General features: G+C 50.0%; 2 protein-coding genes across 4 annotated transcripts; both read right to left on the reverse strand.

The window, feature by feature from the left end:
* Positions 1 to 176: 176 nt before the first annotated feature.
* Positions 177 to 6,345, reverse strand: NRM (nurim). Of its 3 annotated transcripts, XM_073787842.1 has the most exons (5): positions 4,304 to 5,705; positions 2,977 to 3,420; positions 2,223 to 2,419; positions 1,442 to 1,618; positions 177 to 1,086 (listed from the first exon to the last, which is right to left on the reverse strand). In XM_073787842.1, exons 2-5 carry the CDS (start codon positions 3,107 to 3,109, stop codon positions 805 to 807), a joined length of 789 nt encoding a protein of 262 aa, XP_073643943.1. In that variant the 5' UTR covers positions 3,110 to 3,420; positions 4,304 to 5,705; the 3' UTR covers positions 177 to 804. The 3 variants fall into 3 exon arrangements, with proteins under 3 accessions (XP_073643943.1, XP_073643944.1, XP_073643945.1); XM_073787843.1 differs by lacking the exon at positions 1,442 to 1,618; XM_073787844.1 differs by lacking the exons at positions 1,442 to 1,618; positions 2,223 to 2,419 and adding an exon at positions 6,331 to 6,345 and having other exon boundaries at positions 812 to 1,086.
* Positions 5,739 to 19,486, reverse strand: MDC1 (mediator of DNA damage checkpoint 1). The gene is given in 17 exon segments (XM_033863651.2): positions 5,739 to 6,511; positions 7,478 to 7,588; positions 7,687 to 7,812; positions 8,039 to 8,221; positions 8,354 to 8,473; positions 8,555 to 10,967; positions 11,064 to 11,087; positions 11,245 to 11,428; positions 11,538 to 11,719; positions 11,721 to 12,333; positions 12,715 to 12,804; positions 12,970 to 13,035; positions 13,548 to 15,022; positions 15,318 to 15,387; positions 15,473 to 15,853; positions 16,428 to 16,569; positions 19,230 to 19,486. Coding segments are annotated over 17 exon segments (6,369 nt in total). The 5' UTR covers positions 19,251 to 19,486; the 3' UTR covers positions 5,739 to 6,343.
* Positions 19,487 to 20,283: the final 797 nt, after the last annotated feature.

Raw genomic sequence — 20,283 nt, forward strand, 5'->3', positions numbered from 1 at the left:
GGGATTTGGAGGAAGGGAGACCGGGTGCTCCGGGAAGGGGGGTGGGGCGGTCCGCGGGGAGTGGCCGCCACCCAGCGGTCATCAGAGGGCGCGGCCGATGCCCAGACTCGAGTCTGGCTCGCCTGTCCTTCCCAGAGGCAGCCCTGCAGCTTGAGAGACACTGACAGACTGCATGCTACACGTAGAAAAACCAGGCTGAATTTTATTTTCCTGTAGCGCGAGTTACTCGGGAGAGCAGGGAGCCCTTAGTCACCCGAATTAAGAGCAGAAATATCTGCTCAACTAGGTTCATGAGTCTGGAGCCCAGGGGCAGGGCCTAGGGAGCTGGAAAGGCCAGACAGTGGGGCTGGGCTGCAGCTGCAAGGTGTGGAGCCTGATGGGGCCGCCACTATCGTCAAACTTGCGGACCTTGGTCCAGCTCCTAGGAGGGGAGCTAGACGTGGAGAAGAGGATCCTTGAGGCGCAGAGGCCAGAAATAGGACCAGGGGAGTGGTCAGGCCAGACCCTTCTCCTTGTGAGGAGGTTGTTAATGGAGGGTCAAGCCCTAAACTCTGAGGAGACAGATAAGTTCCCCACTCCCTCTTCCTGGCTGGTGAGAAGCGGCCCTTGGAGTCCAATGGCTGAAACTCAGAATTTAAGATATGGAGCTGGACCCAAGGAGTGGAGGCTCAAGCAAGGGAAGGGACAGCTCCTTCAGTCCATGAATTTGGGCCTCTGGTCTGAAGCAGCCAAGGCCTGGATGTTAAGGGGATTTGGAATTGGAGGGGAAAAGGAAGTACAGGGCTTGGAACGAGGGTTAGCCCCTCACTCGGCCTCCCCGTCCTGGGGCCGGGAGAGCAGGTGGAGTTTTCTTTGCAGCTGGGCCCGGAGGTAGCGGAGATCTTGCTGGTCAAGTCCGTGAGCCAGGCCCAGGTAGAGGGTAAGGAAGAGAGCAAGGAGGAGGCGGTCAGTGCCCAGGGTGGGCACCACCCATAGCACAGTCAGCAGCTCCACACACACTGGGTGGCGCAGGTGGGAGAAGAGTCTCAGAGCCCGGGGAGACTTCAGGGCCAGAGGCTCGCCCAGCCCCAGCACATGGTAGTACACCTAAGAGAGGGAGAATGGCTTAGAAATGGAGTCAAGCCCTTGTCGCAACTTAGCTGCCTCTTTCCTCCCCTTCCAGGCACCCTCCTTCTATAACGCAGGCCCAGGAACCACCCTTCTGAGACTGGGGTCCCTGACCCTCATCTCTGGTCCATGAAACTTCCGCAGGCCCAGGAAGCCCATGGTTTCTGGCCTTTGAGGGAGGGCTAAGGGGAGACTATCTTACAAGAAAGGGAGGTGAGGGAGTCAAAAGCAAGAGGCAGGTGGAAGAGTAGGGGAGGAGGAGGGACATCCTTGGAGGGGAAAGAGGTATTCTAGAAAGGATCAGAGGTTTTGGGTAGGGATCTGGGAGCCTCACCTGTTTGAGGCCCATGAGCTCTGCGTAGTCAAAGACGAGAAGGATGCTGAAGATGAGGAGCCAGGAAATGACGTGGAGCACAAAGCAGAGGAGGGGCACCCAAGTGGCCCATGGCTCGGCCCGAGCCTCCCACAACACGGGGCCCCTGGGCACGGGCTCCCAGTACCGCATCACCAGCTGAAGGAGGATGAGGGACTGGGTATCCCAGCAGCCCACCCTTGAAAGACCTAGACCCAGAGGTTGCCCCCATCCCAGGCTGGCCAGCTGCTCTCCCCGCCTCTACCATGAGCATGTTCAACATGTGGAGGGTGCTGGGTGGGGTCCCAAGTATGTAAGAATGACTTGTCTCTACTCTGAGGACTTAACGAATGGATGAGAGTCACCAGATAGGTACACAAAGTAGCCTAGGCCAAGCACCCACTGAGAAACAGATGAGTACTAACTGGGAAGCTTTCTCTTGTGACCTAGGGAAGTGCTTTTGAAGAAAGGATAGGACTGAAGAGGAGTTAACAAGGGAATCTCAAGCAGGACAACGTGAACAAAGTTGCAACGGTGAGAATGCACATATCATTCTCGGGGAATGACAAGCAGTACACCATTCTTGATAAAAAGTAGGATATGTGCTGTGGAGGAATGGGAGCTGAGATTACAGTCCTGAACACCCTTAGTTCTCCTCCTAAACCCATGTTTTATCAGAAGCCTAAGGTCCTTGCCTCTCCAGTCGACGGAATCCTTCCCACAGACTGTTTCCCTTGAGGACTCAGCTGCCAGGGCTTCATACCTGCAAGGCCAGGGCAGTGCATGCCACGTACAGAGACCTCTGAAGGACCCCGAAGTACCGGGACATCCATGACTTCACTGTCTCAGTTGCCATGAGGCTGTGTTGCCCCACAAATAGTAGCAGGAGCCCCAGATCCCAAGCCAGGGGGACAAGAATGCTTTGGTCCTGCAGGGCAGCCAGCCATCCCTGGCGGGCATCTAGCGGGAGTTGGAGAAAGGGACAAAAGATCAAGAAGACTGTGGGAAAAACTCCCTACTCTTATCTCTTCTTGGGACCCCAGGCCATGTCCCTTAATGCTTTCAAGAGCCTTAATGCTTCCTCTCTAAGCTTTGCCCACCTCACTTTTCTATTCCCTGTTTCTTCCCTCTTCCTCAGGCCTCCTTCAGAGCTGGGGAAGAGGATTCATGCTGGTCAGTCACGAAAGGCATGGCTGGAGTGCCCTTCTTGTTTCGGTTCTCCAAATGCTCCCTCTTTATAACACTCTCCATAGTCCTCTTTACTAAGCCTTTCCTTAGAATACGCTGCTTATCGCCCTCTCTCCCCCTCAGTCCTCACTCTCCCGCCTCTCCAAACCGCTAATCCCTGAGTTGCTAATTTAGCCCTTGGCGTCCCCTGCAGCGTCTCGGCGGCTTTCACGGTTCTAGTTCCCTCTCCTGGACTTCCCCTGTCATTTGTCTCCAAGCCCCGCCCCCGCTCCCTCTGCTCCGGCTCCACCTTCCTACCCCAGAGCTCATCCTCGGTCCCTCCCGCTCACCCGGACCACCAGACTCCGAGATTCCTCCAAGAAGTGGCCGAAGGGAGGTAAAGCGCACGAACTCCACTCCAGTGCCAAAGGCCAGGATGAAAGAGGCGAGGGCAGCAGGGACGAGGAGCAGTGCAGGGGCCATGGCGAGAAATGGAGGGGTGGGGAAAGGGGCGGTTTTGGGATTCCCGCGGCCGCAGGCTCCGCCCCGACCCCGCCTCCCGCCTGGGACCCTGCCCAGGAGGGCGGGGCTCCCGCGCACCGACGCCCAGGCTTCCGGCCGGCGCGCGCGGCTCTCTCTCACAGAGCTTCAGGGCTGATCCTTAAGTGCCTTTCCCCGGTCTGCGATCTCCGCGTCACAGAAGGGAATGTTAGAATCCCAAGTGAGAGGTGAGCAGGGCAGCGGTTGTTCAGTCATGCACGTGGTTTGAATCGCAGCTGGGCTAGTTTTCGCATCTAAAACGAAGACAGTTCTTCTCTTGCAGGGTTCTTGCAGAAACGGCATTATGATCCCCTCTTCCTTTAACAGCTTTGACTAGAAAACAGCCAGAGTCAGAGGTTACAAAGCCTCAGCTAACACTTTAATAATGAACGGTGAGAGAACGGAAGACTGTTGACCCAGGCGGAGAACCCAAAGCTCTGAATCATCCATTACAGCTTGTTAGATGAAAAAGAGTGACTATTTTACCACAAACGCTTAGTCTGTAATTTATTATAAAGCTGGTTTGTTGCCTCTCCACTTGCTAAGGGGAGAGAACTTGTCTGTAACACTGAAAGATTTGTTCTATTAATGCCAAAGGCTGTTACTTTGTAAACATGAGAGTAACAATATGTTAAAATATTTGTGATAGAAAACTTTATTACAGTTGTAAACTTTGTAGTATGTTAATTTTATCCAAGCTTGTGATAATTAACTACCTATACAACCTCATATTAGACTCCACTTACTAGTCAGAAAGCACTAAGATCTTTTGTCCAAAATTTTCCCTACAGACCTGTTTGTAATACCTACAAGACTAACATTCACATCTAAAAATCAAAGTAAAGTAAGGTTTTTCTCCATTAAAGATCATGTAGCTAAGGACCTGGTCACAGTAGCTATGACCATAGTAAGGAACTTAGAGATCATGAAGCTAATTCCCTCAGCTAATAGATAGAAGAAACATAGGCCTAAAGAGATCAAGAAAATTTCCCAAGATAAGAATTAAGGAGCTGCTAGTCCTGTGGGCTCAGGGATGACAAAATTGCCAAACAGCATCCCACAGGCTCTACATTCCTTCCCCTCCCGGAGGCTTAGTATTCCCATTCTCCTCTGAATCAGTGCTGTTTTATACTGTACCAGACATCATTATGTTTTCCCTCCTGATTCACTCTCCATCCTGCTTTCTGCCTCAGGAAGTTGTCCTGAATGGACTACATCAAAGAAAATCACAGCATTTGAGGGAAGCCTTTCTATGTAACTGTTCCCTCCTCTCAACCTTTTGGGTTTACAGGTGGCCACAACAGAGCTGTGGGTACTGGCAATATTCTTAGTGATTTCTCTACACTCGGCCTACTTATAATTTTCACTTCATTAAACTCTCTCCAAATTATCCTAATTTGACTGTGCCATAGTTTCCTCTTAGGATCCTGATTGACAGAGACATTTATTACACAATGTGCTATGAGCTGTAGGGTTCATTGGAAGTGTAAGAAAAGATCTCTCTTCTCTAGAAATTTAAATCGGGGCACTTAAATTGTACCGGTCATGAAGTGGGTGTGCACATGAGCGCTAAGTGGGGCTATAGAGACAGCAGGTACTGTAAGGAATCCAGTGGACCTCAAGGACACAGGCAGCTTCACAAAGTACAAGGCTTTGAGCAGTGCAAGGGGACTAATATTTATCTGGGTCCTACTGTGTGCCACACCCACTATGGCTATGCTTAATATATATTGTGAGATCAGGTATGTCTAAAAGCCAGCACAGTGTTTGGCAAAGCTCATGCTGTTTCTACTACACCAAAGTTTTCCAAACTTAAGTATAACTTACCTGCAGAAAAGTGCCCAAAACTAATCAGTATTTTTTTAAATTGAAGTGAAATTCACATAACATGAAATTAACCACTTTAAAGAGAACAGTCCAGTGTCATTTAGTACATTCATAATGTGTGCAACCACCACCTCTGTCTAGTTCCAAAGCATTTTCTCTTCACCCCAAAATAAAACCCTGCACCCATTAGGCGGTCATTCCCCATTTCCTCTCCCTGCCAGCCCTGCCAACCACCATCTACTGTCTCTATGGATTTACCTATTCTGTGTATTTCCTACAGGTGGAGTCATACAATGTGACCTTTTGTGTCTGGCTTCTTTTACTTAGCATAATGCTTTTGAGATTCATCCTCAAAACACCGTAGCACAATTAGTACCTCATCCCCTTTTATGGCTGAATAATATTCCATTGTATGGATATGCCACAACTTGTTTATCCATTCATCTGCTGATGAACATTTGTGGTGTTTTCATCTTTCGGCTCTTGTGAAAGTGTTGATGTGAACATTTGTATACAAGTATTTGTCTGAACATCTGTTTTAATTCTTTTGGCTATATACCTATGAGTAGAATTGCTGCGTCATATGGTAATTCTATAATTACCTTTTTGAGAAGCTGTCAAACTGCTTATCACAGTGGATGAATCATTTTACATTCCCATGAGCAATGTAGATGGGTTCCAATTTCTCTACATCCTTGTAATCAACCAACTTCTAAAATTTACAAAATAAAACTGTACTATACCATAAGGCACATAGTGAATATTTATTTATCACAGAGGTTAAGCCTAAGCTAACTTTATAAATACTGGAAAAGCAGGCCAGGAAAAAAAAAAAGGGCAGAGATTTGCTCAACGTCAAAGCTAAAGGATGCTTCTAACGAGGTGGGGCAAGGAGAGGGGAAAATATTTTAGTAGCATTCCATAACTCCACCCTCAAATTTACTCACTCCAAGCATTCTTTCAAGTTCTGGACACTAAAATTGTTTCCACTATCTTTTGCAGGGTAAGAATCCCAGTAAGAAAAGAAGAGGAGAAACAAATGGTTTCCAAACAGGAAGCAGGACACTGTGCGCGCCATACAGCAATAAGCACATCAGTCCGGCTAAATGTGAGCGGCGACTTAAGATATCTGAGCACGGGATTGGCCGACTTTAAGAGGCCATTTAAGAAAACTGTGGCTCCCAATCTCCCTGTGTTTGTTTACCAGCAAGCTTTTCAGCCCCACCCATGTTCCAAGACAAATCAGATCAGTACACCCCAATCCTTTCTAAAGCCTTAAGTTCTTTCTTCCAAATATTTCTAACACTTTATATATTGGTCTGGGAGGAAAAGCATACTGGGGTGGGGTTTTCAGGTGGATGACACTTCCAAACTGGAGAGGACAAAGGCCTCTGGCTTGGCTTCCTGCTTTAGTACTCCTGTGAGCAGGAACTCAGGTGAGAGGATGGGCAGCCCAACCCGAAATGGAATGGCACATCGAGGGAAGTCCTGGGAACATGTGATCACAACTCTCTGAGGCTGGAAGAAAGAGAAAACAGAAAGCCAGGGGTGAAAAAGAATCCTAGAAATAGGTTCGGGACCCACTAATCAGTCTTAGCAGCACAAAAACAGTACCTCCTGACGGGAAGCCATATGACACACACTGTCTATGAAGAACTCTTGCCACAAAAGTTGAACCTGAATTTGTTCAACCTTTTAAAGTTAACTACGATTTACAGGAAATATAAAAGAGAGGAAAACAAGATAAATGACACAACAAGGGAGCAAACAGAAAAATCCAGACTGTGGAACATTCTAAAGGACAAGTGACCTAGTTTCTGCAGGAAGTCAATGGCAGGAAAAAGGCTAGGTGGGTTGGGGGGTATGCTCTAGAGTAAAAGAAAATTAAGAGATACAGCGCAATTGTGGGGATACATGGACCTTGTTTGAGTCCTGATTTGAACTGTAAAAAGACATTTTCAGATGACTCGAGAAATTTGATTAATGGAGTAAGACGAAGTGACCAGGAAACAATTGTTAATTTTGTTATTGACCAATAATGGCATGTGATTATGTAAGAAATGTACATATTTCTTAGAGATGTATATTTTAAATATGTAAGAAAAAATAATAATGACCTTTGCAGTTTCCCTTAAAAATTTCAGCAAAGAAAATGAAAGAAAAAGGGAAAAAAAAAGGAATAGAGCAAATGCAGCAAAATCTAAATTAACCTGTTGAATCTGAGTGATTGGTATATGGAGGTTCGCTACATATTCCCTCTCCCTTTGTGTATATTTCAAAAAATTGTATATACAAAAATAAAAATAAGTCCATTTGGTATCAGCAGACCTCTTCCTTCTCTATCCCTCTCTATACCAGAGGTCTTCCCCCAGCCTTTCACTACTCCGTGTTCCCATCTGTACCTCCATTTTCCCTCTAACCTGTTCCCATTCCAGCCACCTCTCTAACTACCACCTCACCAGATCCTGAACACACCACCCCTACCTTATAGGACCGGGGCATGCTGGGTAGGACGGTGCCTCCACAGCAGCTGATGATCTCTCCCATCTGAGGTGGTGGTGGCTGGACTCCTGGGGTCACGTGAATCTCGTAGCCCTAGGAGGAAGAGAACGGTGGAGACAGTAGATGATGCACTGAGAGGCCGTGGACCGCTGGGCAACAGCTGAAGTGTGGGGCAGAAGATGGCCTCTCACCTCCAGCAGCCTTCGCTCCCGAGCCCGGCTCAGGGCCTCCCGAAGGCTGAAGCCAAAGTTCTTCTCCTGCTCAGGATCAGCCACCACATATTCAGCCGGGGGCAAGAAGCAACCTGCCTTGTGGGACTAAGGACGGTAACAGTCAGCATCAAAGCTCAGCCCAGCCCTTCACCCAGCTCTTCTTTCTAGTGTTTACAGGGAGCTCACGAAATGTTTTCAGAATTAAGCCTTCTGCTTCACTAACCTCGTCTTCCTGTACCCACGTTCCTCCCACCGCTTTCTACAGACCCATGTGAGCAGCCTTCTCCCGCCACTATCTCTACGGGTCTGTCATCATCTCCTGGCCTCTCACCTGGCGCAGCCAGTCCAGGGAGAGGATGGGGATGCCCCGCCCCAGGGCACACAGGAACTTGACTGTCCGGCGGATCCGATCTGTCACCAGGTGGGAAGCCTCAGCCACTGAGCTGGCCAGACTGCCCCCCAGGGCCAGCACTGCCCGCTCTCCATGAGCATCCACCACGCCTGTGAAGAGCACCTGTGAAGGGGGTTAGCCAGAGCTGGTCACGGCAGCCAGCGCCATCAGCACCCGGCTCCCAAATCCGCTGGGTCTCCTCCCGTCCTACCACATCTCCATCTCCCACAAAGCCCCAGGGCCCTTCTCTCCTACTTTGGGGGCCGTGGACTCTTGGAGAGGTTTGGTCCGTCGCAGGCTGCGGCTTGGTATTTCCCGGGGCTCCTCCTCTGTCTGCTCTCTCTTTCTCTTGCCTGGTCCTGGAATCACTACATCCTGGGGTTGAGAGAGAACTTGGTGGGAGTTTCCAAGCCCCCAAGCTCTTTCCAAACTAGGTGACTCCAGCCCCCTCCTCACCTCTTCCTTCCTCAGCTTCGCTGCAGGATTTTCTTCTTCTTCCTTGAGGAATGCTGTCTTCTGGGGAGCTTCTCTTTGGAGCCGTTTTTGAAGTGGAGGTGAGTCCGCAGTAGCTAAAGGCCTCTTGCGATTTTGAGAGGCCTCAGGCTGGGGCTCTGGGGTGAAGCCAGATCTATCTGCTGCCTCCCCCTTTGGGATCTGGGGAGCACGAGTGGGTGCCTCGGGAAGCTGGGCAAAGGCAGGCTCAGGAATGGTGCTAAGGGACTCGGCTGCTCTCACTGCCCCTCGTCTCTGGTTCCTTGAAGACTGGGAGTTAGGTTCGGAGGGTGCAGAGTAGGGTTCATGAACGTGAGCTGTGAGAGACCCATGTTTCCTAGTGGCCCTTGGCCTCCTGCTGCAATTGGCTTCAGGGATGGGCTCAGGGGGAACAGGCTCTCCTGTGGGCACTGGAGAGTGGGATTCAGGGGTGGTAGGAACTGGCACAGCACTTACTGTAGAAGACCTTAGTGTCCTGCTCTGACCACCCTGAGCTATGACTTTGGGGGTGACAGGCTGCTCTGTGGGGGACGAAGGTTCAAGGTCAGGAGCTGTGGGTTCAGTTGGCTGGGATGTCTTGACAGAGGACCTTTGTGTCCTGCCCCGAGTGGCCTGAGATGTGGGCTCAGGGGTGAGAGACTGGTCTTTAGAGGTGGAAGGCTGGGGCTCAGGAGTTATGGGGACAACTGGTTCAGGGGCCTTAGCAGATGACCTAAGTGTCCTGCCCTGAGGGGCCCGAGATGTGGGTTTGGGGGTGACAGGCTGGTCTGTGTGGGCAGAAGGCTGGAGCTCAGGGGCTGTGGGGACATTTTGTTCAGGGGTTTTGACAGAGGACCTAAGTGTCCTGCCCCGAGTGGCCTGAGATGTGGGTTTGGGGGTGACAGGCTGGTCTGTGGGAGTGGAAGGCTGGGGCTCAGGGGCTGTGGAGATAACTGGTTCGGGAGTCTTGACAGAAGCCCTCTGTGTCCTGCCCCGAGTGGCCCGAGATGTGGGTTTGGGGGTGACAGGCTGGTCTGTGGGAGTGGAAGGCTGGGGCGCAGGGGCTGTGGAGATAACTGGTTCGGGAGTCTTGACAGAAGCCCTCTGTGTCCTGCCCCGAGTGGCCCGAGATGTGGGTTTGGGGGTGACAGGCTGGTCTGTGGGAGTGGAAGGCTGGGGCTCAGGGGCTGTGGAGATAACTGGTTCGGGAGCCTTGACAGAAGCCCTTTGTGTCCTGCCCCAAGTGGCCCGAGATGTGGGTTTGGGGGTGACAGGTTGGTCTGTGGGAGTGGAAGGCTGGGGCTCAGGGGCTGTGGAGATAACTGGTTCAGGAGTCTTGACAGAAGCCCTCTGTGTCCTGTCCCGAGTGGCCCGAGATGTGGGTTTGGGGGTGACAGGCGGGTCTGTGGGAGTGGAAGGCTGGGGCTCAGGGGCTGTGGAGATAACTGGTTCGGGAGTCTTGACAGAAGCCCTCTGTGTCCTGCCCCGAGTGGCCCGAGATGTGGGTTTGGGGGTGACAGGCTGGTCTGTGGGAGTGGAAGGCTGGGGCTCAGGGGCTGTGGAGATAACTGGTTCGGGAGCCTTGACAGAAGCCCTCTGTGTCCGGCCCCGAGTGGCCTGAGATGTGGGTTCGGGGGTGACAGGCTGGTCTGTGGGAGTGGAAGGCTGGGGCGCAGGGGCTGTGGCGATAACTGGTTTGGGAGTCTTGACAGAAGCCCTCTGTGTCCTGCCCCGAGTGGCCCGAGATGTGGGTTTGGGGGTGACAGGCTGGTCTGTGGGAGTGGAAGGCTGGGGCTCAGGGGCTGTGGAGATAACTGGTTTGGGAGTCTTGACAGAAGCCCTCTGTGTCCTGCCCCGAGTGGCCCGAGATGTGGGTTTGGGGGTGACAGCCTGGTCTGTGTGGGCAGAAGGCTGGAGCTCAGGGGCTGTGGAGACATTTTGTTCAGGGGTTTTGACAGAGGACCTAAGTGTCCTGCCCCGAGTGGCCCGAGATGTGGGCTTGGGGGTGACAAGCTGGTCTGTGGAGGCGGTAGGGTGGGGCTCAAGGGGTACAGAAGAAACTGGAGAGGACCCTTGGGGCTTGACTTTGGGTTTTGGGTGAAGAGAGTCCAGCTCTGAGGAAAAGGGAGTCTCCAGAGCTTCCTGACTCTCATTTTGTCTGGTCCTGGGAATGGGCGGTTCTAAAGGAGGTGGAGAGGGCGAAAGGAGGGACTGAGGGGCAGGATGTTTCTGGCTCTGAGAGATGAGGGGGTTTTGGAGAGGCGCTGAAGCCTCCTGCAGTGCAGGAGGCCGACAAGCATCTGGGGATTCCTGATCACCCTGGGGAGAAATGGAAGCCAGTGAGGGAGGAGGAGACAGAGAGAAGAGAAGCAGGACTTGGATACTGTTCTTGATCCTTGTTTATAGAGTGTACTCGTGGCATCTCTCTTTCTGTCTGTTCCATTAGACTGGGAATTCCCTCCTTCCCAGAGACCTCTCCCCAGAATGCCAGTACAGCATTCTCCATGTATGGATGACGCTAATAAAGAGGACGGTTAGGAGAAAGAGGAAAGGGGCTTGAAAAAGGAGCTTTCTGAGTCAGGGAGGGAGACAGAACTTGGGGAACAGATATGAAAAACAACAGGTGTCAAAGTAAATGGATAGAAGCCAACTAAGGAGCCAACCAAGAAGCCAACTAAGGAGCAGTGAAAATGGAAGAAAAGTTAAACGTATGGGGAAAGGAGTAAATGAAAGCAAGGTCAGGGGAAGGGGCAGTGGAGGAGATTGCAGAGATGACCTGTGGAGTGGGGAGGTGGGTACAGAAAGCAGCTCTCACCCTGGAAGCCTTCTCAGCAGGTGGCATCTTGCAATTCAAGTAGCCTAGACAGAAGGGAAAGGCAAGTAGCTGAGGTCTAAGCAGTCAGTCACTTAGCGGTTGATTATCATGAGGGCTGTGTACCACCTTAGGCTCCCCTCTACCTTCACTTACCTCTCTGCTGCCTCCTGGGGCTCACTGGGGCACCCCTTCCTCCACCTGACTGGCTCCCAGAAGCTATGGGGTCTGAAGCAAGTCCCTGAAGGTCTCCCGCCCCCGCTCCAGGCTCTGGTGTCGAACCTGAGGCCTGGCCTTTCTGGTCCTGGCCCCCCGCCTCTGTCTCCCCTGTCTGGGCCTCTGTCCAGCATCACTTTGGGTACCTTCCCTTGTAACCCACCTGCCTCACACTCTCTCTCTGCTACTGGTTTCTCTGCTTCTCTGTCAAATATTTCTCTTGTAAGAGTCTGCTTTTCTCTCTCTTTCTCTTGTATTTCCTCGGGTGTCTCAATTTCTACCTTCAAGCTCTCCATATCCCTTTCAGTACTTGCACTTTTTACTTTTTTGTCAGACTCTTGTTTCTGAGTATCTCTAGCTAACACCTGTTTTTGTTCTCTGTCCTGTATCCCCCTCGTTGATTCTTCCTCTCCCATCACATCTTCCCTCTCTCCTTCCGAGGGCAGTTTCTCAGTTTCCCTCTCCAATGGCCCTCTCTCAGGGGTCACCCTCTCTGCTGTCTCTCTTGGTGTACCCATGTCTTCCTCGACAGTCTGCATCCCTCTGCCTTGAATCCCCAGTGGCTCTGCATGAACTGGACTCTCTGGATGTTGCTCTTGTGGTGCTGCCGTAGGTGGAGAGGGGCAAGATGCATGGGCTTCAATGTGGGTGGCAATGGGCTGGGTCTCAGAGGCTTCAGACTCTCTCGGACAGAATGGCTGTGTAGCCAAGACCTCCCATGGCTCATCCAAGGAACCTGAAAGCAGAGTGAGAGAGAGAGAGAGAAGAGGGAGGAGTGTAGGTTGAAAAGATAATAGCTTGAGAAAAAATGAAGACAACTTCGTGCATAATAAATTTAAATGGGTTATTAAAGGAAAGCTGGGAGTAAGGAAGATAGTCATAACATTTAACATTTGTCTCAAAAAGTAAGCCCAAACCTTCATATAAAAGTTCTCTCAGTAGCCTCTTAAAAACTTATGCTAGACTAGTTGCTCTATGGGTCTGACTTAATATGGCATTTTTTTTCTGAGGAGATGGAGGAACATCAGCAAAACGTCAAGGAATATAAAAGAAACGTGTAGAGGGGGAAATAAGGATGCCAAGTTCGGGACACAGAGGAGGGGAGAGTTTCTTATACCTGTGGCCTGGAAGCTGCAACGGGAAGGGCCAGGCTCTTGGGGCAGAGTAAACAGGAAGGCCTGGGTGGGTTCATCCTCCATGCTGGGGACTGTTGCACAAGAAAGCATGGCCTGAGCACTGCTCCACAGAACTCCAGGGTCCCATTCTTAGTTTCCCACCCTGACCGTCCCAGCTTTCACACACTCCAAGGACTACCAGTCTGATCTCCAAGCTCCTGTTTGTACCAGTATCCACATGATACAGATGTCCTCACCTTCCAGGCTCTGATTCTCTCTCTCCACAAAGCACTGGGTAGCTTGCAGGTCCAGATCTTCAGAATCTGGTGGGGGAGGAATATAGGATAATTAAAAAATCACAGCTGACCCGTAACTCCTTCCTTTTACTCTACTATTCCCTCCTCAGCCCCAACACCATGCAATAGACTGAATCTCTGTGTCTCCCCCAAAATTCTTACATTGAAACCTAATTTCCAATGTGAGGGTATTAGGAGGTGGGGCTTCTGGGAGGTGATTAGGTCATGAGGGTGGAGCCCGTGTGAATGGGATCAGTCCCCTTATAAAAGACACTCCAGAGAGCTTCCTTGGGCCCTTCTGCCACGTGAGGACATAGTGAGAAGATGGCTGCCTATGAAGAAGGAAGCGGGGCCTCACCAGACACTGAATCTGCTGGTATCTTGGACTTCCCAGGCTTTAGAAGTGTGAAAAATAAACTTCTGTTGTTTATAAGCTACCCAGTCTATGGTATTTTGTTATAGCAGCTCAAATGAACTAAGATACCCTAGAAGCATTCTTTATTGCAGGGGTTAAGGGAGGAAGAAAGGCCAGCACTAACCATCGTGGTTGTCTCCAGAGTCCATGGTCCTATCCACATGTGGTTCTCTCTCCCTTTCTGTGGGGGTCTGGGCCCCCTGTCTCTGTGGCTGGGTGGGTTCCCCTGGAGTGCCTGTGTCCACCACCAGATCTGCTATGTTATTCCTTGAGACAGGGAGAAGGTCCTGCTCCACTTGGGCCGCGGGTGACCCACCCTGGGCCCCAGCCATAAAAGCCCTGCCCTGTTCAAGAACGGCTACAGCCCACTCTGTCCCAGTATCTTCTTCTGCCTGAAGCTGGCTCTTTCTTACATCTGCCACTGCTGAGGCTGCTAAGGATGTGTTCTCCTCCGCATCTGGGTCACAGTCCCCAGCGAGAGGAGGCTGGGCTTCTTCTGGATACACCACAGGCAGCTTTGCTGGGCCTCCTTCAGCTTCCACATCTGTTTGATGTGTCCATGCTACAGGTACTTGATGCTTCTCCAGAAGTATAACAGCTGGCCGTGGTGGGACTTCCTCCACCACTTGTGTGTTGATATGCACTGTGGCAGAGGCTTGGCTTCTCTCCAGGTGGAACCCTGGTGAGCTCTTCTCTTCCGCCACCTCTGTATCACTGTCCCTGAGAGGAGGATGACTCTTTTCTGAATATGCCTTGCCTGTGTGACCCCTGGGAACAGTTCCTGTCTTCTCCACTGGGAGCCCCTTTTCCTTCACGTCTGTGTCACTATCTCTCCCAGCAGAGGCTTGGCTTTGCTCCAGAAGGGCCACCGGTTGGGCCCTATCGTCTTCTGCATCTGGATCTCTGTTCCACGCAACGGCCCGGCTCTCTCTTAGATGTGCCAGCGTGAGCGCTGCTGAGACTTCTTCCTTGTCATCTGTATTGCTATCGATCACGACGGAGGCTCGGCTTTTGTCCAGAGGGACAGTCAGGGGGGCCTCCCCCTCCTCTATATCTGTATCACTACCAGCCGGGCTCTCCTGCTGATGTGCCACGCCAGGTGCCCGAGGACTCTCTGTACCAACTTCATGGAAGATGTGCCTCTTCCTCACAGGAACTACAGCTGGGGTTGCAGGGATCCCCTCTTCTTCCACATCAGTATCACTGTCTATGAAGCCACAAGGCTGGGCCCTTTCCAGATGGACCCCAGTGAGCCTTCTCAGAGGCCCGTTCTCATCGTCCACATCTGTGTCACTGTCCTCCCCAGCAGGCTGGCTCCTCTCCAGAGTCACTCCAACTGGAACCACCCTACTCCTCGCGCTCCTCTCAACTTTCGTGTCATTGTTCTTCTCCTTCACTGAACACTGATCCTTTTCAAGCTGGATTCCAGTTGTGACAGGTTTAGGCTGTTCTGTCTCTGCAGCGGTGACTCTTCTGGCAGCTGAGGAGCCCTCCCCTGCTCCTGGTTGCTGACTTTCTTCCTCATCTGTGTCACTGTTCAAGTTGAAGGCAAAAGGTGGCCCAGGGACATCCAGGGCAGAGGAAGGTCCCTCTTCATCGCTGTGAAGGGAAGAGAAGAGAGAGTCTATAGAATCTATTTCCCCAGAAGGGATGCCCCACTCAGCCAGGAGCTCCTTGAGGGCAGACATGAGGTAGTATTTTCTTTTCTATCTCCAGCAGTTAGTTTTTTACTTGGCACATCAGAGGTGCTCAATAAAAATTCAGTTGATTGAATGAGTATGTGTAGTTCCCCAGCCCGGACTTTCATGGTAATAAGTTCTCGTAGAGATGGATCCTCCAGCCCCTGATTCCTCCTCCTTTAGAGGACTCAGGTGTCTGGCCCTTTGGCACTCACCTCTCTGGAACTACTGTTGCCAAAAAGGAGGTCCTTGGTCCTTTCACCACACACTTTTCAGAAAGAGAATCTGTCAGTTGTAGAAAGGAGTAAGTTGACAGTTTTACACTCACGATCCCCATCTCCTCACCCGCCCTCCCAATACACAAACTTACCTACTTCTTCCTCTGAGTCCTCAGCCAACAGAAGCCTGTGGGGTTGAGTTCCTCCCTGTACCCTGGGTGTCTCCTCTATAGTTAGAGGGCCCCGGGAGACAAAGGGCAGGGGGACATCCAAGCGATGGTACTGGCAGGGCAAGTCAGCAAAGAGAATCAACTCTCGGTCCCTCAAACGATGACTCACCCCAGGGCCCAGGACCTTAGGAGGCCTCAGGATTTGAGTACCATTGAGGCTTCCACAATCCCGGAGGACAGGCGCCTTGTCCCAGGCCAAGATTTCAATCACTGCATGTTGTTTGGAGATAGATGAATAGGGCAGGGCCACAGAGCAATCAGGCATTCGGCCTACCACATTCTTCCCAAGGTATAGTGGGAAATCTAAGAATTAGAGAGGTATATGGGTTTCAAGGCCAGAGTCCTGACCTTCTATTAGGAAAATGTTCCTGTTAAGTACCTCACTACTCACTCAAGGTCCTCCCATGCATTAGAAAAATAAAAGGCCCCAGGATAACTAGCTAATAAAGAATATATGCAATGCATTATTCATAATCAATACCCCATCCATCCACACTGGATTATTTTCTATTGTAAAATATACATAAAATTTACCATTCAGCCAACTTTTCAGTGTACAGTTCAGTGACGTTAAGTACATTCACATTGTTGTGCAAAACATCACCAGCACCCATTTCCAGACCTCACTGGATTTTTATCTGAATCCCTTCATCTTCTCCTACCAAAGTAAAGGCACCCCATTGAGTCCAGGGCACTTGCCTGGAGCAATCAGATCAATCAGCCCCCTCTTCTCCATTCCCAGTAAAACCTTTTTTCAGATCTCCCAGATGCATATCTAAGCTTGCAAGCCTCCAATTACCTCGCCACAGAAATAAGAGGCCTAAAAAAAAAAAAAGAAAAAGAAATACCAGTACTTCAGCACCCAATAACCCCTGACCTTTTTCTGGTCCATAGGAACTACTGAAGATACGCAGTCGCCCAAGGGGCTCCAGGCTACACCCCAAAGATTCACTGGGTCTCTCTTCAACCTCCTCCTCTTGTTCAACTTCCCAGTTAATAACCTGGGTGTCTTCCATGATCTGAGGAAAAAACACATTATTATCACCTCTTTCAGTGGGTCACACACACAGCCTCAGAGAGGAGACTGCTAACTGCTGTAAACCTGGATAGCTATGGAGGCTGATGCTTCCCCTTCTGCCAGTCATTCTGTTGTTATTCTTCTGAAGCATTTAAGAAATATCTTTGACCATGATACGGAATAAGAAATAAATATTATAGAGTCCCCAGTACAGAAATACATACAAAAACACATGCTTGGGACTTCCCTGGTGGTCCAGTGGTAAAGAATCTGCCTCCCAACGCAGGGGACTCAGGTTCGATCCCTGATCAGGGAACTAAGATCCCACATGTCGCGGGGCAACTAAACCTGTGTGCCACAACTACTAAGCTCGGGCGCCTCAACTAGAGAGCCTGCGTGCCACAAACTACAGAGCCCACGTGCCCTGGAGCCTGCGCGCCACAACTAGAGAAGAGAAAACCCGCACAGTACAACTAGAGAGAAGCTCCGGCACCGCAATGAAAGATCCCGCATGCCTCAATGAAGATCCCGCATGCTGCAACTAAGACCCAACACAGCCAAAATTAAATAAATAATAATAAATAAATAAATCTTCAAAAAAACAAAAAAAAACCCACATGCTTATTTATAGACAAATGTTTTGAGAAACAATGTTAAGCCTTTATACAACACTCTGATAGTTGTCATTCTGTTTTTTCTCTTCTCAATTCTTTAAATGCCGATTTGCAATCCACTAAATTGATTTCACTATCCACTATTGGGATAACTTTTGCCAAACACCAACTATGTATCAGGCATAGTAGCCATGAGGCAGGCATTTAGGACACTAAGGCTAAAAATATTCAATCAGGATAACATAGCAGGTAAATGAAAAGGGTAGGAATAAATGTGCTTCTGGCTGCAAAGCCCATGCTTTTTACACTTTATCAGATCATCTCAGTGTGATCAGACTAAACTGCAAAAAATCATAACAGCCAAAAGAGAGGCTTGGTAGGTGTCAAGCACTGCTCTAAATACTTTATATTCACTGACTTATTTAATTATCACAAGAACCCTGTAAACTATTATTATTACTTTTTTTTTTTGGTTGTTTTCCTTTTGGACATGCAGCATGGCATGTGGGATCTTAGTTCCTCGACCAGGGATCAAACCCCTGGCCCCTGCAGTGGAAGCACGGAGTCCTAATCACTGGAGCGCCAGGGAATTCCTTATTATTACTTTCTATTTCTCAGATAAAGAAACTGCAATACAGATGGATTAAGGAATTTGTCCAGGACCACCCAGATAATGTCTCTCCTCTGTTTAATATTCTTTGATGGATTTCCATGCCCATAGGATAAAATAAGATCTAAACTCCTTAGCAAGACCCTCCACAATCAGAACCTCATATCCTCAAATGTATGTCCCACCCGCACCTCACCCAAGCCTATGATTCAGCCACATGGACCTTCTCCCCAGTCTCTGAACACATTGCTCCCTTTCATCTGCAGGCCTTAGCCAGCTCCTTAGCCCTTTGCTCATAGTTTTCTGGTCCAAATCCTACCCATCCTTTACAATTCAGTTCAAATGTCACTACCTCAGCAAAGCCTTGCCTGGAGTCTTCTCTGCTTTCTGGTGTTCCCCATGTTCCTAAGTGTTTCACGGTGGTTGGTGGACTTGTACTTATCCTGATAGCTCTCACCATAGTGTAACTATTACATTCCATTTCTGCCTCACACCCCCCGAGAACTGGACAAGGCAGAACTGTGTCTTTTCCCCAAGGGTCCATCATATTCATTCAACAGTTATTGCGCACCTGGTACCGCTGTAAGTATTCGGGATACATTCCTGAACCAAAAGTAAAATTAACTCTGCCCTCCTGATTAAAGAACAAATAAGATGAAAACTCAAAACAGTATGAAAGATGCTACTCTAAACGGAAACTGTTGACAGGTTGGGAAAGTAGGACACCTCCATGGAGATAGTGTTAACTCCGTTCTTAAGACTGGCGAACTCAGCTGGTACCCATGACCCTCGTCTCCAATCCATGGGCCACCACCTTTGATCTCCCTCCATCCCATGGGTTCCCTCCTAGCCCAACGGCTCCCTGTGTCTTCATACCTAAGGTCAGGGAGGAGCGTCAGGTAAGGATGAGTATTATAATCCGAGCAGCAAATTTCCAAGTATCCTCCGCCCAGTCGTACCCAAGGCACGCCCCTCCCGCCCACCGGGGAAAACCAAGATGTCACCCGGGGAGCCTTGGGCGAGGCCCCCCAGAACTCACCTACTTTGAGTCCCCGCGCGCGCCACCAGTAACGGCCGCGACCGGGGTGGCGCGAGTGCCTGAGCGGGGCGGGGGCCGATTCGCTGATTGGCTCCTGCCGCTGTCTTTCACAGCCCGGCTGCACGCCGACAGAGCAAGCCGCCAATTCGGAGGCACAGCCAGAGCCCCGCCCCGTCCCCGCCCCCTTACAGCTCAAAGGGGCGGCTTCTCCGGGGAGGCTGAGATCAGTTGGCTGAGGCTGTAATCAGAGGCCGCCGAAGGCGCACAGAATAGCGCACCTCGATTGGGCAGCTCCAGAGGACAACCCACTGCCGCTTCACCGCACCGCCCACTTCCCGCGCAGATTTCCAAATTGCGACCACAGAGTCTGGACGCCAGCGACGGATAGAGGGGCTTACCATAGTCGTCGCCCCAAGCATCTAGTGCGGCCAGAGCGTCCTTCCCCGGTCCTCCCAGACATGGAGTCCGCTGACTCATGAGAAATGAAAATGGATTGCGGGTTGCAGTCGTGGCTGAAGGCTGCAGTTTGGAAAATATCCCGTAGGCGTGGCGCTCGAGGACTCATTGCAATGGAAGTCATTTTCTTATGAGTTAGCTCGTCTTGAAGTCATGTCATTTCCTCTCTGATAATACATTCCTGATGGACATTTTGAGGTCATTCTCCAAGAGTAAAGATCCCTAGGCAAACAGAACTGTTCCGTTAACCATCTTGAAGGCTGACCGAGTTCTTTGAAGGGTTCGAGGATGATAAATATCATTTATTTCATTAAATGTCATACTAAGACATGAATAATTTAGGAAGACCTTTTGCATTCTTATCTCACTTCATTCTGACTACAATAGGCAGAAATAGGTTTTATAGAAAGAATCGGAGCTCTGCCCGTAACTTGCCTACAACTAATGTAAGGTAGAGACAAATTGAAACCAGTTCCCTAATTGTAAATCCTGAACTCTCTTCACTACCACAAAATACGTAATTATTTTCATTGTGATCATGCCGTAAAACATGAACATTCTATTTTAAGTGGGTAGACGGGTCTTATACAACTTGTTCTTTTATTTATAAAACGACTGAGAAATGTGTGTTGAATCCAATGTGAATTAACAATGATGACCTTGATATAACATGTCCTTTATCACAGTGCTTACCACACTCAATTATTGTTTATACACTTCTCATGAAATTGCAAGATCCTGGAGAACAGTGAGCTACTTCTTAATCATTTTTGTATCCCTAGCTCCTGGTTTGGTGGACACTTAGTATCGCTCAAGTTGAATTAATCCCTGAGATGAAACATGCCACTCAGACTTCAGCTCATCCAGTTTTCCCCCATCACCTCCCTACCCCTTTTATTTCAATCCTGAGGCTCCTGGAAGGTTGCAATGGTCAGCCACCTAGTCAGGGAAATCAGTGAACTGAAAAAACACTGATTTCATCAGTGTCTAGAGAGG

The sequence above is a fragment of the Tursiops truncatus genome, chromosome 10 (assembly GCF_011762595.2).
Source record: "Tursiops truncatus isolate mTurTru1 chromosome 10, mTurTru1.mat.Y, whole genome shotgun sequence".
NCBI lineage: Eukaryota > Metazoa > Chordata > Mammalia > Artiodactyla > Delphinidae > Tursiops > Tursiops truncatus.

Coding starts and splice junctions, on each gene's coding strand:
- NRM (XM_073787842.1), bottom strand. CDS start 3,109: ATGGCCCCTGCACTGCTCCTCGTCCCTGCTGCCCTCGCCTCTTTCATC. Junction 2,420..2,976: donor CTCGGAGTCTGGTGGTCCGG/GTGAGCGGGAGG, acceptor AACTCCCGCTAG/ATGCCCGCCAGGGATGGCTG. Junction 1,619..2,222: donor GCACTGCCCTGGCCTTGCAG/GTATGAAGCCCT, acceptor ATCCTCCTTCAG/CTGGTGATGCGGTACTGGGA.